Source organism: Mus caroli, chromosome 4 (genome assembly GCF_900094665.2).
Source record: "Mus caroli chromosome 4, CAROLI_EIJ_v1.1, whole genome shotgun sequence".
Classification (NCBI taxonomy): Eukaryota; Metazoa; Chordata; class Mammalia; order Rodentia; family Muridae; genus Mus; species Mus caroli.
Genome location: NC_034573.1, coordinates 124,232,692 through 124,247,373, shown reverse-complemented (window position 1 = coordinate 124,247,373; position 14,682 = coordinate 124,232,692). Strand labels below are relative to the sequence as shown.

Below are 14,682 nucleotides of genomic sequence, written 5' to 3'. Positions count from 1 at the left end.
TGAGTTCTGTGCACAGCACTGTGAGAGCTGCCTATGTCCCATCAGTGAAAGGAGGGCATCACCCACTTACAGATGATGAAACAGACTAACAACCATGACTCACTGAGGGCTGTGCCAGGCCCTGCTCCAGTCCTTTGACCCTCCAGTCTGTCTCCATTGTCAGTGCCTCTTCCAGTCACACTAAGCTCAAGCCACACCTAGTGGCTGCCTGTTGGGGGCATGTCTTAACTTCCTACAACTGTGTGTGCCACATCTGCTGCCTGCCACTTTCTTGGCTTCAGAGGAAGTGGCAGAAGAGGACCCTGCTGGCTGGTCACTCCTGCTGAGACTGACTCCCGTCAAGAGTCTGGCATGAGGCCAGAGAGATGTCTTGGTAGACATGAGAGCACTGGATGCTCTTGTAGAGGACCTGGGTTCAATTCCTAGCACCCACATGGCGGCTCACCAGCCTCTACAGCTCCCCTCCCAGGGGTCCTGATGCCCTCTTCTGGCTTTCCTGAGCCCTACATGTATACGGTGTAGAGGCATACATACTGGCTAAACAACTTTACACATAGAATAATAATTTTTTAAGATGACAGGCATAATCAGAGCTGTTCCTGGGGATGCTGGGACAGAGCTTCACAGTTCAGAAGCATGTCCGCACAAAAGCTCCCTCTTTCTCAATTTCTGCAAGAACTCTGTGGAGCTGCCATGGCACGTCCACCATTCTACTGGGCAGATGGGGAAACTGAGGCTCAGAGACAGTGCAGGGTTCAACGAAGGTCACACAGTGGCAGAGAGAATGTGTGCTGGGCCCTTGGCTCTGTGTGCTTTCTGCCCCTGTAAGATGAAACTCACACCTGTTTCCCTTCTGTTCGGGGACTAGGACTACGAGGCCACTGAGGCCACACCCCTCTGAGGAGAGACTCCTAGGTGTCCTGGTGAAAGCCACAGAACTCTGTAGCCTTGAGCAAGTCATCGTGGATGACTTAGCCTTAGTGCAGGCCTACTCTGCAGAAACTGAAGGTCTGTGGACACAGCCCCTCCCCCTGCTCCATCCCGGATAGCAGAGTGGACCCATGTCTTTCTGCCACCATCAGTTTCATTCTAGAACTCATGTGCTCTCCCAGTTCCTCCCCAGCGCCACTGGGACCTTCTGTGACAACCAACAGCAAGACCTCTTAAGGACTGTGCACAGGAGGGACATGGTACCCTGGCAGAGAGGCCCTTTCAGCTAGCATCTTCTTAGAGTCTCAGGCAACCATGCAGTTGCCTGAGCCCCAATCTGGGTGGGCTCTATTTGCCACCGACAACCTCCTGGATGGACAAAGCCATCCAAAGCCTGCAGGAGATCAAGGCTCTTACAAGCCCTTTCTGTCACTAAGCCAGTGGCTTCCCAGCCTGCCTGAGCACTGCAGCAGACTCACAGAGCCAACCCTGCAGCCCCAGAAGACAGGTGCCTTTGGGATCTAGAACAGCTCCCTGGGGTCTACTTCCAGGTCTCATCGCCAGGCACTGGACAGTGTGCTCTTGTCTGACCACGTGGCCAGCCCGGCCACTCCCCTTCTTCCCTGGCAAGGCCATGTGACCTCAGAGGCCTGGAACCCGTCCACGGGCTCAGGGTTGGGAAGCCCCTAACAGCTGTCTCACGGGATTTTGTTGTTTGCTTGCTTTATATTCTGTGGTATAGATATGAGACCCAGGGCCCTTGGGTCTCTGTGAGCTCCGTCCCCCAAGCCGTCCTCATTCATCAGGTTTCTGGTGCTAGTGGGTTTGTTAGGGATGTCAGGAAACTGAGTCAGCAGAGTGACAGTCTGGGGACATACATCTCAGCTCGTCAGTGACTTTTATGATCCTCTCTAGGTATCCATGGTGATTGGGCCCAGAACCCCTGTGAATCTCAAATTCCAGGAAGGCTCAAGCCCTTACCTGAAATAGCACTCTATTTGCAGAGAGCCTACCTCCATCCTCTCAAAGTCCTTAGGACCCAACAGCCGGGGCTTTGCTCTGTTCCATTCTTTAGGAAGAAGAATCCCTGTGCATGGTCAATACAGATGTGATTTACAGATGTGATTTTTTAATCCCTCCTCCAGGGTGTGGCCCGCACTGGCGTCTAACGTTTGTCTTCCTCAGTGTCAGGATTGCAGGTGGACCCCATCATGGCCAGCTTCTTTTTAAAGTGTGTTTTCGGTCTAGGATTTGTTGAAAATGGAGTCCATATAACTGTGTTATAGGCCTGGTGTGTGTGTGTGTGTGTGTGTGTCTGTCTGTCTGTCTGTCTGTGTGTGTGTGTGTGAGAGAGAGAGAGAGGGAGAGAGGGAGAGAGGGAGGGTTGTCATGCATGCATGTGGGTAGGTGCCTGTACACATGAATTAGGAGGTCAGAGCAGAATATCTCTTACTGTACTGGAGGCTTGCAGCTTGCTGTTTAGGCTAGGCTGCCCTGCCAGGGAGCTCCGCCTATTTCTGCCCTGCCCAGTCCTGGGGTTCTAGGAACCACAGCCACACCTAACTTCTTATGTGGGTGCTGGCAATCTGAGGTCAGGTCCTCAGACTTGCAGAGGGGGTGCCCTGACCACTGAGCCATCTCTCCCATCCTCTTGTAAAATTCCCCAGGCTGAACACAGTCATATACACCTGTAGTCCCAACTGCTCAGAAAGCTGAGGCAGAAGGATTACGTGAGTGTAGGTGTTCGAAAGCAGCCTGGGCAGCACAGCGAGACCTTCCCTTCAGGAAAATAAAAATAATCTCGTAAAAGGCACAGACCGACCAGAAGGAGGAATCAAATCCCATCCCGGGCTAACCCCTCTGAGGGGACATTATTAACGTTTTCGTGTGTTCCCTTTATTCAGTGCATCCATATGTAAACAAATTTTAAACTGAGTTACAGTATTTTGAAGTACTTTTCTAGGTTCAAAGATGTGTATACTCTCCTGCTCCTGTGCCATTTTGGTGGCTGCGTGACATTCCATCCCGTGGAGGCCAGAACTGAGCCACTTCCGAGTTGCCTGATTCACCACGGTCTATTTTAGGCAATGCCGGAACAAACAGCCGTGATAGAAACTCTCTTGCAACTCAATTATTTATGTCCTAAAAGAAATTGGGTTGGTTCATTTAACTTTTTTAAAAATCACATCTGTCCATTTGTTTTGTGAGGTTGTGTGCACGCTTGTGTGTGTCACAGTGCACGTGTGGTTGTCAGAGCACAACTTCTAAAGAGTGGGCTCTCTCCTTCCATTATGCGGGTCTTGGGGATCGAACTTGGGCCATCCAGCACCTTTATGAACTGAGCCCTCTTGCTGGCTGTTTTCGAGAAACTGGTTATGAGAGACACTGATGAGTCTGAAGGTCACGTGTCCTGAGTTAATCTAGCATTTCAGAGGGATAGTTTAAAAGGCTCGGAACCTCACTTGGGGGCCCTGATCTGTGACCTTGTGATGCCTCTTTAGCTATGGTGTAGAGGGTTCAAAACAACCCGTTCACCCTGTGTCCCCTGTGCATAACACTGAAAACAACTGAGTGGCCTCGACTCTCAAAGAAAGACACGTCTCCCGTGATCTCGTTGAGAAGCTGTCACCAGGAGGTAGAAGTTTCTAGAACCTGGATGGTCTGGACTTCAAGTCCAATGCTATATATTCTCCACACAGATACACAGCTCACTTTCCCTTACTCTCGATGCTTTAATTAGCTCCCCCTCACAGAACAAAATGTCTGAGACAACTTGAAAAAAAAAAAATGTCCAGCGGGCTCACTGGTTCGATGGTCCCTGCCTACTTAGCCACTGCCTCAGGTCCAGACTGGTCCAGGACATCATGGCTGGAACACATGATGGTAGAGATGCCAGGAAGCAGAGACCAAGAGAGGGGTGGGGGCCCCTGCTATCCCCATCAAGCCCCCTTCCCAACCTAACTCTTTTCCCTTAGGTTCCAGCTTTTAAAGGTTCCACCATCTCCCGGTAGTAACAAGACTGGAGACCAAGCCTTCAACACATAGACCTTTGGAGTTGCTCCAGGTGCATGCCGCACCATTCGGCTTGTAGCATCCCACAGCCTGTAGCATCCCATAGCTTGGTAAAGGCAGTGCTGATGCCAGCAGCACCCTCTTCTCAGTGGGGTCTGTCCCTGGACTTGGAGGTGACACTGACTTCTTTCCCCTCCCCTTCCCAAGGTCACCTGATCACAATGACAGTCCTTCGTTCCCCCCTACCATCTGAGGAACAACCCAGGCATTTCGTGAACACAGAAATGGATGCTCAGAAATGCCTGGTGTAAGGACCCCAAAACCCAGCTGTCTGGGGGCCAGGTCCTGTCTCTCAGCCTTGACTGGGTTAGAGTGACCACTCCACCCTATTCGGACTCAGTGCCCTTTGACTCTTCTCCCTCAGGTGTTCCGAGTGAAGGCCATCAAGCTGGGTGAGAAACTGCTGCCTGCCTTCAACACACCCACGGGCATCCCCAAGGGCGTGGTCAACTTCAAAAGGTGAGATGCCCACTTTGAACTGGTGACCGTGATCCACCCCCATTTGTGGGTCTTGAGTTGGGGCCCTGATGAGAAGGCCCAGGGACAGTTGCCAGACAGAACGGAGTCCTAGGGAGTCAGTTTTCTCTGACTTAAATGTTTGCAGATGCGGGTGCTGAGGGCACTCGGATGGATAGCTTCCTTTCTGTGCACACTGCGAACTGACCTTCGCTAAGCACTGCCCTGGACAGCCACTGACTACCAAGTGTAGGTTTCAGGGTTTGAACTACAAAGGCTTGACCTTCTCAGGGTGGGAGGGACATTTGTTCCTCTGCAAACAGCCACCAGTGTCCTGTTGCCCTAGAACCTGTTGGCCCTGGCTTCCCAGGCAGATCCCGCAGCTCTGGGCCATGCGTGACATCCTTGAGCTGAGAGAGGAAGGCTGGGTAGCCCATACTCCCTGTCCTGCCAGAGCAGTCGTCTGGGATACCTCACAAGAGTGCTGGCCAGGTGCCTGGGATAAGAGTCCACTCAGCTCTTCCTGGGCCTCACCCTCCCTCGCTACCCTGTGGCCTGGGTAGCTTTGCCCTCCGTGCCCCCCCAAACCAACTCCCCCCTGGTGGCAAGACTTCCCAGTGTCCTCAGTTAAACTTCACAGAGGCCAGGGTGGCCATGAGGCTGGCCGAGGTAACACGCAGATACCTCAGAAACATACACCCAGGCCTGGATGCTGAGCGCTTCTCCACAGACACTGATCCTGAGAATGGAGGCAGAAGAGACCCACACCCTGGGTCTGGGCACAGCCCCCAGTACCCCTCCCTCAGCCCTAGCCTCCTGTCTCACCTGTGGCCCCAGCGGAGCCTGGTCCTACCCAGACCCCAAGATTCCTGGCCCAGTCGTGGCTATTTTTAGGTTCCGTGATGGGCCAAGGAGCGATGCTGTGTGTGGCGGACTTCCTGGGCTCCGACGTTCAAGCTGGCCATTGTCACACCCTTCTCAAGTCCATACACGGCCTCCCGCAGTTATCCAATATACCTTTACTGGGGTGTTCTCCCTCTAAACCTGTGTAAACACAGCTACATAACTGCTAGCAGCTTTTGAGCGCACAGGCACCCTGTGAGCCCACGACAGAGAACTTTCCTTTCTAACCACCGGGAAGGACCTCTTTTTTTGCCGGGAAAGAAAACGAGGCTCAGAGAAGTGCAGTAACGTCCCCAAAGTCACGCAGCAACTGAGTCAAGTTAGTATTTGAACTCAGCTCTGGCTGTCATGATTACACCATACACAAGAGGTTAACCAAGCAGCGAGGGTACTGTAGAGCAACCTTGCCAGGCGAAAGGAGAGGAGTGAAAATCTTACTGTTGGTCCACTGGGTCACAGCTGGTCGGAGGACCCCTCTCCCCTCTAGAATGCTGTGATTGCGTTTAGTACCTAGTATTTAGATTCGGCTCTACAGATTTCTGTGTGACATTGAAAAAGTGCCTCCCCCTCTCTGAGCCTAAATATTCCTACCTATGACAGGAAGATCACAGTATCTGCTAATAGAGTTGGGTGAAGGTAAAATAAGACACCAAAGTCACCTGGCTCCCGTTAGAAGTGTATTGTCACTTACATATGCATAATTACATACTGATAAAGATGACGGTCACGTGCATAATTGATGCCTCACAATAGCTCCGTGAGACTGAGCACCTTGGTTTAAGGGAGGAGGAAGCTGAGGTCTAGAGCTGAGGTCTAGTTAAGTGGAGGGGCACTCCTGAGGGCCCCTGGTCTGGGACATAGAGAAAGCCAGTGACTAGGCAGAGTGACAAAGCGCCCCCCACCATCCACCCCCACCCCTATGCATGGTCACATGTTCACATGTTCTCCCTACTACCTGAAGCTTCTGGGGCGGGTGACTGAGGGAGGCCAAGAGAGAGAACAGAGAGGCCTGTGTGTTGGACAATGAGTCCAGAACTCACTGGAGGCCGGAAGGAAATGAGGGTGTACATGCCTTTGATCCCAGCACTCTGGAGGCAGAGGTAGGCAGATCTCTGAGTTCAAGGCCAGCCTGATCTACAGAGTGAGTTTCAGTATAGCCTGATCTACCTAGTGAAATAATGTCTAAAAAGCAAGCAAGCAAGCAAGCAGGCAGGCAGGCTACCTGGGAGGCTGAGCTACCTGAAAGAATCATCTCTTCTTCTCTGCCAGAGCACCAGAGACCGATACAGGGCACAGGCAGAGCTTAGAGTGGCCTGTGAGGCCTCGGGCCTTCGGAAGCGTGGCCCCCAGGCACCTCCACACCCCACACTGCCTTCCCAAGTCATCTCCATCTGCAGAGATGGATGGACAGCAGCGGGTTCCGAGTCAGCAGGAGAGCAGAGGACCCCCCCCCCCAAGGCAACACAGCCACCCACAGCCTGCAGAGGGGAGGTGCCTGCTGTGTCTTGCTCTCTCCCTGACTCTTACACTAACTCTCTGTAGAGTGCCTGTCCCCTTGGAATCCTAAATAATCCTGTGAGAAAGTAGTGAAGATATACGTGTGGAATCTGAGACATGGGAGAGGAAGCCTTGGTCTTGCCCACAGCAGTCCTTAATACCCCCCTCCCTTACTTTCTTGGCCCCCACAGAAGCCTGAGCCTGGGGAGGCAATGGCAAGAAGCGGTTGTCCTCATTCTGCTATACGGAGACAGAAACTGAGGCACACAGGATGCAAGGGCTTGCCTGAGCTCGCCAGCTGAGCAGCACTGTGCCTTGCACCTTCTGGTTCCAGGGTGCAGCAGGCAGAGAGGTCTGGGAAGCTCCCCCTCAAAGGGTGGGGTGATGCGGGCAGAGGCCTCGGCTGGCTCAGTGCTGCTTCCTGGAGGGCCCAGCTGCCGCGCAGACTGGTGACTGGCGGATAGTGTCTGACTCTGGCCTGATCCTTTGTCTCTAGAAGGGAAGGTAGGAAGATAACTCACATGCTGAGAATTTTCTTCCCATAGCACTAGACCCTGAAGTGGACATCAGAGCCTCCTGCAAGCACAGGGCTAGAACATGACTGACATGTTCATGAGAGGCTAGCCTTGGCTACGAGGGCCCTACTTCTTTCACTCCTCACTCCCAGCTTCCTTGGGTCCAGCAGTCCAGTCTGGGGCTTATAGGACCCTAGATTAAAGGGCAGACAAAAGTCTGTGTGTGTTTCGGGGTGTCTCTGAAAATGATCATTGAGTGTCCTGTGGGGCTTTGGGGTGACCATCAATGTCACCTGCAAATTTCACCACAGACAGAACACCCCAAACACTATAGAGGCTACTTGGGAGGAACAAAGACTGTGGCATGGGCTCAGACCACCTTCACCAGGTCCCACCCCTCACCAGCTTCGGTGCCATCCATGTGGTAGGGCTCAGAAGGATTAGCCGAGGTGCCTGGCCCACAGCAGGCACCACCCTGTACCACAGCTGCTGCCTCTCTCAGCCAAGGAGCCAGCAGGGTGACACAGCTGATGTCTTTTCAGCGGTAGCTGGGGCTGGGCCACGGCAGGCAGCAGCAGCATCCTGGCAGAGTTTGGGTCCCTGCACTTGGAGTTCCTGCATCTCACTGAACTCTCTGGCAATCCAGTCTTTGCAGAAAAGGTGAGTTTCCCCCCCACCGACCCCACACACTCCAAGGGATAGAGGGCAAGTGTCTGCAGTTGAGGTTTGCAGACCCCAGCCACCACTCTTGAAGCAGTAACTAGTGGGAGAACCAACTGTGCCCAACGCCAGGTGGCAGGAAGGGAAACAGAAGCCACCAGAACTCTGCCAGCGAGGCTTGTGCTGGTGCATGGGCTGGTGGCAGATCTGTGAGCCTGTGAAATCTGGAGACTGTGACTGAGAGCCAGGCTCCGCATCCTGGCAGGAACAGGCGGTGGTGTGTGAGTCCCTTTCCAGGGACATTTAGCTTTTCTCAATGTGAGATCTCCCTGCCTTTTCCTCCCAGGTGCTGTCTGCCTCGAGCTGGCAGCAGGCTGGCAGAGCGGCTTCCTCAACACTGTTCTTGGCTGCCCAAGGCTACATGGGTGCTGCGAAGTGTGTCCTGATGATTGCCCCGGACCTGGCCCTGGGACGCTCTCCAGAAGGGCTACAGTCCTGGGCAATCGACAAACGAACATCTGGATTCAGAGTTAATCCTGAATCCAAAAGAAGTCAGTGTACACATAAGCCCCTTCCAGACCCCTCTGAGAACAACCTTTGGGGTCCCACTGTCCCTCTGAGATGGCTGTACACCGTCTTGGGCCACCAGCTGTTCCCTGAGCATATCCACCACCACCCCAAACAGCTGGAAGGAAGCCTTTCTTGCCCCAGGCCCTGGAGTCTGCAATTCACATGATGCCCAGTGTTCCTTAATACTAGATTTGGGGCCACTGTGTCCTCTGTGTGGGAATCCATCAGGACAGAGACACTCAAGACAAGCTTCCTGTCCCCTTGATTGGTGCCTCTGACTCACCTCTTACCTATCCAGGGTATGGCCACTCAGATGAGTCTAACCACACTGCCCAATGCCATGCATGCTCTCTGACCCTAAGCCAGCTCTGGCTTTCTGTTCACACTACCCTCCAGATGAACTTCCCTGGGATGCCCTGGCCAGCTCAGGAAAAGGTCCCCCAAGAGTGCACACTGGCCCATACCATGTGCTGGGCAGGTTTTATCTTAAGGCCCAGCGAGGGAAGGGGGATGGCAATGGTGGGGGGAGGGGTGTTTTCTGCCAACCCAATCTAACTGAGGGTGGAATGAGATCCAGAGAGGCTGAATCACCTGCCCCGGGGCAGCCAGCTAGTGAGTGATAAAACTGAGAACAGGGCCGGGAACTCTTCAGCCTCTTTCTTCCCTGGCCACAGCTGGCTGCAGGCTGCAGCTCCAGACTCCCGGTCCCTCCATCGCTCTCCATTTGCATACTTCAGCTATTTTCGTCCCCCTAGTCACGCCTGCCTCCCGCAGAGGCGATTATTAGCAGTCAAAGTTTTACAGCGCCCTGCCCCCTCCTGGAGAGCTAATATAGCCGGCTTCCTGGGTCCCACCAGGACAGGGGAGCATAAGACGATAGGCACAGAGAATCTTCCTGTCCCTCTCCTGGTCTATGCTGCCTTAAAGGGACCTGAGGTCCAGTGAGGCAAAGCCAAGCGCCTCTGAGGTAAAGGAAGACTGACGATGACGCTGACGGCTCAACCTCCCAGCTGCCCCTTTGTGCCAGTTTATCTGGGGGGGCGGGGGCAGTGTGGTTCTGGAGGCTTGCTCTCCCAGAGAGTCCAGTTCTAGTGGACATCAGGGAAAAGTTCTCCATTGCGCCTCCCGCCACATGTAAACCTGGAGGCTGCAAGCCCAGCCTCTGCCGTGTATCGCCCTGTGCTTGCCTCGCTCTCTGGGTCTGTATTGGACTCAAGGCCTGTTCCATGCAGGACAAGGAATACAGACAGTCCAGGGACTCGGAGCGACCTGATTCATGCCCCAGCTCTCTGCTTACTCACATGGGCTGGACTGGGGCTTCATCAGTGGTGTTTGCCTAGCATACTCGAAGCCCTGGGTTTGATCCAAAGCAGTCAGTCATAAGTAGGACGTGGTCATGACCCCAACACTCAGAGTGGAGGCGAAAGATTAAGAGGTCAAGGTCAACTTGAGCTACATGAGACCCTGTCTTTAAAAGAAGGAAATGTAGCTTACAAGGTAGCCACTGCCACTCATCTTAAACTCCTCCCCCAGAGTGGTCTGCAGGGGAGGTACTGGTAACCAGCCCAGGATAGGACTGTTGCAGGCAGAGCAGTCAGCAGAGGGATGGTGAGTCAGGCTGCACTTGGCTCCATCCCACCATGCTCTGTGTGCAGGCACAGAACCTGTGGCTCTTTTCACGGTCTCCCCCACAACCAGAAAGCTTTAACCCCCATGTGCATCTGAAAACTATGTGTGTCATCCTCGTGGGTGGAGAATCGATGGCTTTTTCAGGAAAGTGACTGCGCCTGGTGTCTCTCACAGGTCAGACATATCCGCAAGGTCCTCAGGGAGATTGACAAACCCTTCGGTCTCTACCCCAACTTCCTCAGCCCCACGAGTGGAAACTGGGTGCAGCGTAAGTACTGGCCCTGTGGCTTCTCCTCCCGTGGGGTTCCCATTCGGGCTTCCTGAATCCTAGCAGGCACCGGCTGAGAGCCGGGGTCGGGCACCAGCTCTGGATTCACCAGCCTGGACATGCCAGCACCTACCTACCTACATGTGTGCCCAACTCTTCCCAGCCGCCTTAGCATCCATCTCTCTCAGCAGCCCTGCTCTCTCCTCCATTATCCAGACTTGCAGGAATGTCCCACTTAAGGCCATCATTCAGAAGTGACTGCAGGGGGGCCCGGGGAGCTCCCCCTACCCCTTTGATCTGGCTTCCCACCTCCAGCTTTGATTGAGATAAAATTTTAGGTGGGGCCAAATGAGGCAGTGATCTAAAAATCACTCACCACTATATTTTAACTTCCTTGAATCAGTCCTGGGCGTTTTCAATTTAAAGAATTAGCCCAGGCTATTCTGGAACTCCATCTATAGATTAGACTGGCCTTGAACTCAAAGATCTGCCTGCCTACCTCTGCCTCTTGAATGCTGGGATCAAAGGCATGCACCACCATAGCCCTACTGTTTGTTTTTTTTTTTTTTTTTTTTTTTTTTTTTTTTTTTGGTTTTTCGAGACAGGGTTTCTCTGTGTAGCCCTGGCTGTCCTGGAACTCACTTTGTAGACCAGGCTGGCCTCGAACTCAGAAATCCGCCTGCCTCTGCCTTCCAAGTGCTGGGATTAAAGGCGTGCGCCACCACTACCCGGCAGCCCTACTGTTTAAAGACTTTTTGAGATAAGGTCTTCAGGTAGCCCAGGCTGGCTTTGAGTCCTCCTGCCTCCACACCCCAAGTGCTGAGATGACGGGTGTGTGGCTTCACACCTAGCAACTTTGGCAAACACCTGTGGGGCTTCCCCCAAGTCCTAGCCACAGATAGAGTGGGACTGGACTTAAAGTCGACCAGGCCCACAGACCCTGCTGAGCTCACTCTGTGGAAGAGCCAGGCTCTGGGAGTGTCAAAGGCTCAGCCATGTGGTGAGTCAGCAGGAACTGCAATCTGTATGTGTGTGTGTGTGTGTGTGGTGTGTGTTTTATATCATTTGCAACCTCAGAAATGACAGATGAAAGGGGAAAGAGTTAGGGCCACAGCTCAGGCTACCCAGCCTCTGCTCCTGCCTGCTTCCCAGATTCTCCATCCCTGGCTTCAGCCTCTCAGGAGACCCAACTCCTCCTACAGCTTAGATCTACCCAGGGTAATCCACTGGGCTCCAAACACACACACAGATATACACAACAAAGATCCATACATATACACAAACACACAGCACACTTATATACATACACACAGCCATATGCCATATAGACCCACACATATGCACAAACACACCACACATATACACACACACCAGACACAAAGATATAAACCACACAGCCCTACACAAACACACATGCCGCAACATACACATGGACATACACCACACAGACCCATGCATACACACAAACACACCATGCACACATGCACAAGTACACAGACATAAGCCACACACATATATACAGACATACTGCACATACGCACCACATACAAACACACACCACACAGACACATGCATACACAAAGACACAGGCACAAAACAACACATACACTGTATAAAAGCACACACAAAAATACACATACATGCCCAACAATATACATGTCACACAAACACACCACATAGCTGCAGGACGGGCCCACCGTCCCCAGACAGAGAGGACCTCAACCCTCCCTCCCTTTCAGCTCCCATTGCCTTGACCCACACAAACCAACTTGGTTTCCTGAGGGGCAGTGTGGCTCAGTCTGAACTCGGGTCTGAACTCTTGCTCCCTTTCCCCAGCCTCTTATGAAGGCCCAGCAGTCACTGCTAGGTATGGCAGACATCAGTCATACCTGTGAACTGTCTGCCACCAGATGAAGACACACACACAAACACACAAATGCATATGCATATGGAATATATACATTTATATGTATTTCCTAGTATTCAATTATAAATGTTTAATAAAAAATGAAAAACACATGTCCTTAATCTCAGCACTGGGGAGGCAGAGGCAGGTGGATTTCTGGGAGTTCAAGGCCAGCCTGGTCTTCCAGGACAAAAAGAGAGAGGGAGGTGGGAGAGACAAGAGGAATAAATCGGCCCTTTATAGTTAATAACCAGGACCCTGTGTCATCATCCTGCTAAGGTCAGGTGAACTATGGCCCCAAGGACCCCAGGTGTGGATATAGGACACCTGTCTCAAGATGTCCTGGTTCCCAGCCAGGTCCCTTCACCCTACCCTAGTGGGACTGGGCGACAGCTGAACGGATGTTGGCTCCACCCCAAGCATAGCTCAGACCATGGAGGTCACTGTTTGAACCCAGCCAGTGGCAGATGTGCTAACCCCCCTTGTCATCCTTTCCTTGCAGATCATGTCTCAGTCGGAGGACTTGGGGACAGTTTTTATGAATATTTGATCAAGTCCTGGTTGATGTCAGCCAAAACAGATATGGAGGCTAAAAATATGTACTACGAAGCCTTGGAGGTAAGCAAAGCTTCCCACTACCCACCGAGTGGGCAGCCGTCACCCCTGGGGACCCTGAGTGCTGGGTGAGGCCGCAGAGTGGGCAGGGAGAGACCGGGAAGGCCTCACCAGCCACTGATAGCTCCCCAGGCTCCACAGACATCTGCGAGTCCCTCCCCCATGCTCAGAAGCCCGGGCTCTGGCAGGTCAGGCCATTTGTCCAAGATCTCATAGGAAGTGACAGTCTGCTCTAGAAAGCTCGGCTTAAGCCCTCCCCCAGGGGTCTCTGGGCTTCCACTAATGTGCCAAAGCCCAGATGGCAGCCAGGAGCCCCCGGGGGGCTTCCAAGCGTGATCTTCAGCTGTCGTTCTGTAAAGCAGAGGTGACACTTCAGGAGAGAGAGTGACATCCAGGTTGTGTGGAGCATGCCCTTGTGTCCCTTCTCAGCATGTGAGTGCAAGGTGAGGTTCAGAGAGGGAGGACACTTGCCCACGGCCACACGGCACTGAACTGTCAGAGTTAATGTCACTGCTGGTCTACTCGGGGTGTGTGGAGTGAAGAGGAGTGGAGCCTGGGATGAGTCGTTCCCCAGCCACCCACCCAGAGAGAGGAAAACTTAGAAAAGGGAGTTGGGGAGCTGGAGCTATGGATGCCGGTGAGCCCAGCTGGTGAAGCAGCACATTCAGGGGCTGGAGAGATGGCTCAGTGGTTAGGAGCACCGGCTGTTCTTCCAGAGGATCTGGGTTCACTTCCCAGTACCCATGCGGTGGTTCACAACTGTCTGTATCTCCGGTTCCGGGATCCAGTGCCATCCTCTGATCTCCCTGGGCACCAGACATGCACATGGTACACAGACATACATGCAGGTAAAACACTCATGCTATCATAAAGTAAAAATCATAAATCAGAAATACATTTATATTTTTGAGTCAGAGCTTTTCTGTGTAGCCCTGGCTCTCTTAGCACTCCCTGTGTAGACCAGGCTGGCCTTGAACTCACAGAGATCTGTCTACCACGAGTGCTGGGATTGTAAGGGATGCACCATCCCAGTCTCGCTAGGAAAGAGCAAGCATGAGCCAGGCTTTGGGTTTCCCCGGTCTCCTCAGTGGGTTGGATGCTCTGTCTGATCACCTCGCTCAGAAACACCGCTGCCTCGTGTCCTTTAAAGTGAGCTTCCTCCCCTCTGCCCCGTGTCTGAAGCGGTTCTCCACACAGCAACCATGGATGAGTTGTTCCTGTCCTGGCCAGCTCTTCTTACTCCTAGAGTTAACCATGACCCTCTCCTTCATCCGTGAGGCCCCACCTGGTTGGGACCCTGCCAGTCCCAGGACTGTATCACTCACTCTATGTCTGTCCCTTCCACCCAGAATGCCATTCGAATGGCCAGGTCCTTCAGACTGGCCAACTCTTCTCTCATATGCTACTGAGATGACCTTTCAGCCTCTCCAGCACACACCCAGGCTTGTTCTCTTCTTCAACAGACTCTGAAATGATTGTTTGCACACATTTGATCTTCCCCCAAATACAGCGTGAGTTCTCTAGAACCAATAATCCAGTCTCCGCGTTTACCCCATATGCCTCACTCCTGAAACAGACTGGCACATGGTGGGCACACAGTAATTGTTATAGGAATGAACAGATGCAGAGTGATGGACAAGACTGAGTGGGTGACTGGGTGG

General features: G+C 52.9%; 1 protein-coding gene across 1 annotated transcript in view; it reads left to right on the top strand.

Moving 5' to 3' along the window:
- Nucleotides 1-14,682, top strand: part of Man1c1 (mannosidase alpha class 1C member 1) — a 139,961-nt gene that overhangs the window by 114,001 nt on the left and 11,278 nt on the right. The window contains exons 5-8 of the mRNA XM_021160348.2: nucleotides 4,367-4,461; nucleotides 7,916-8,033; nucleotides 10,407-10,500; nucleotides 12,909-13,024. Coding sequence (XP_021016007.1) covers nucleotides 4,367-4,461; nucleotides 7,916-8,033; nucleotides 10,407-10,500; nucleotides 12,909-13,024 — 423 coding nt within the window. The remainder of the gene's footprint in view (nucleotides 1-4,366; nucleotides 4,462-7,915; nucleotides 8,034-10,406; nucleotides 10,501-12,908; nucleotides 13,025-14,682) is intronic.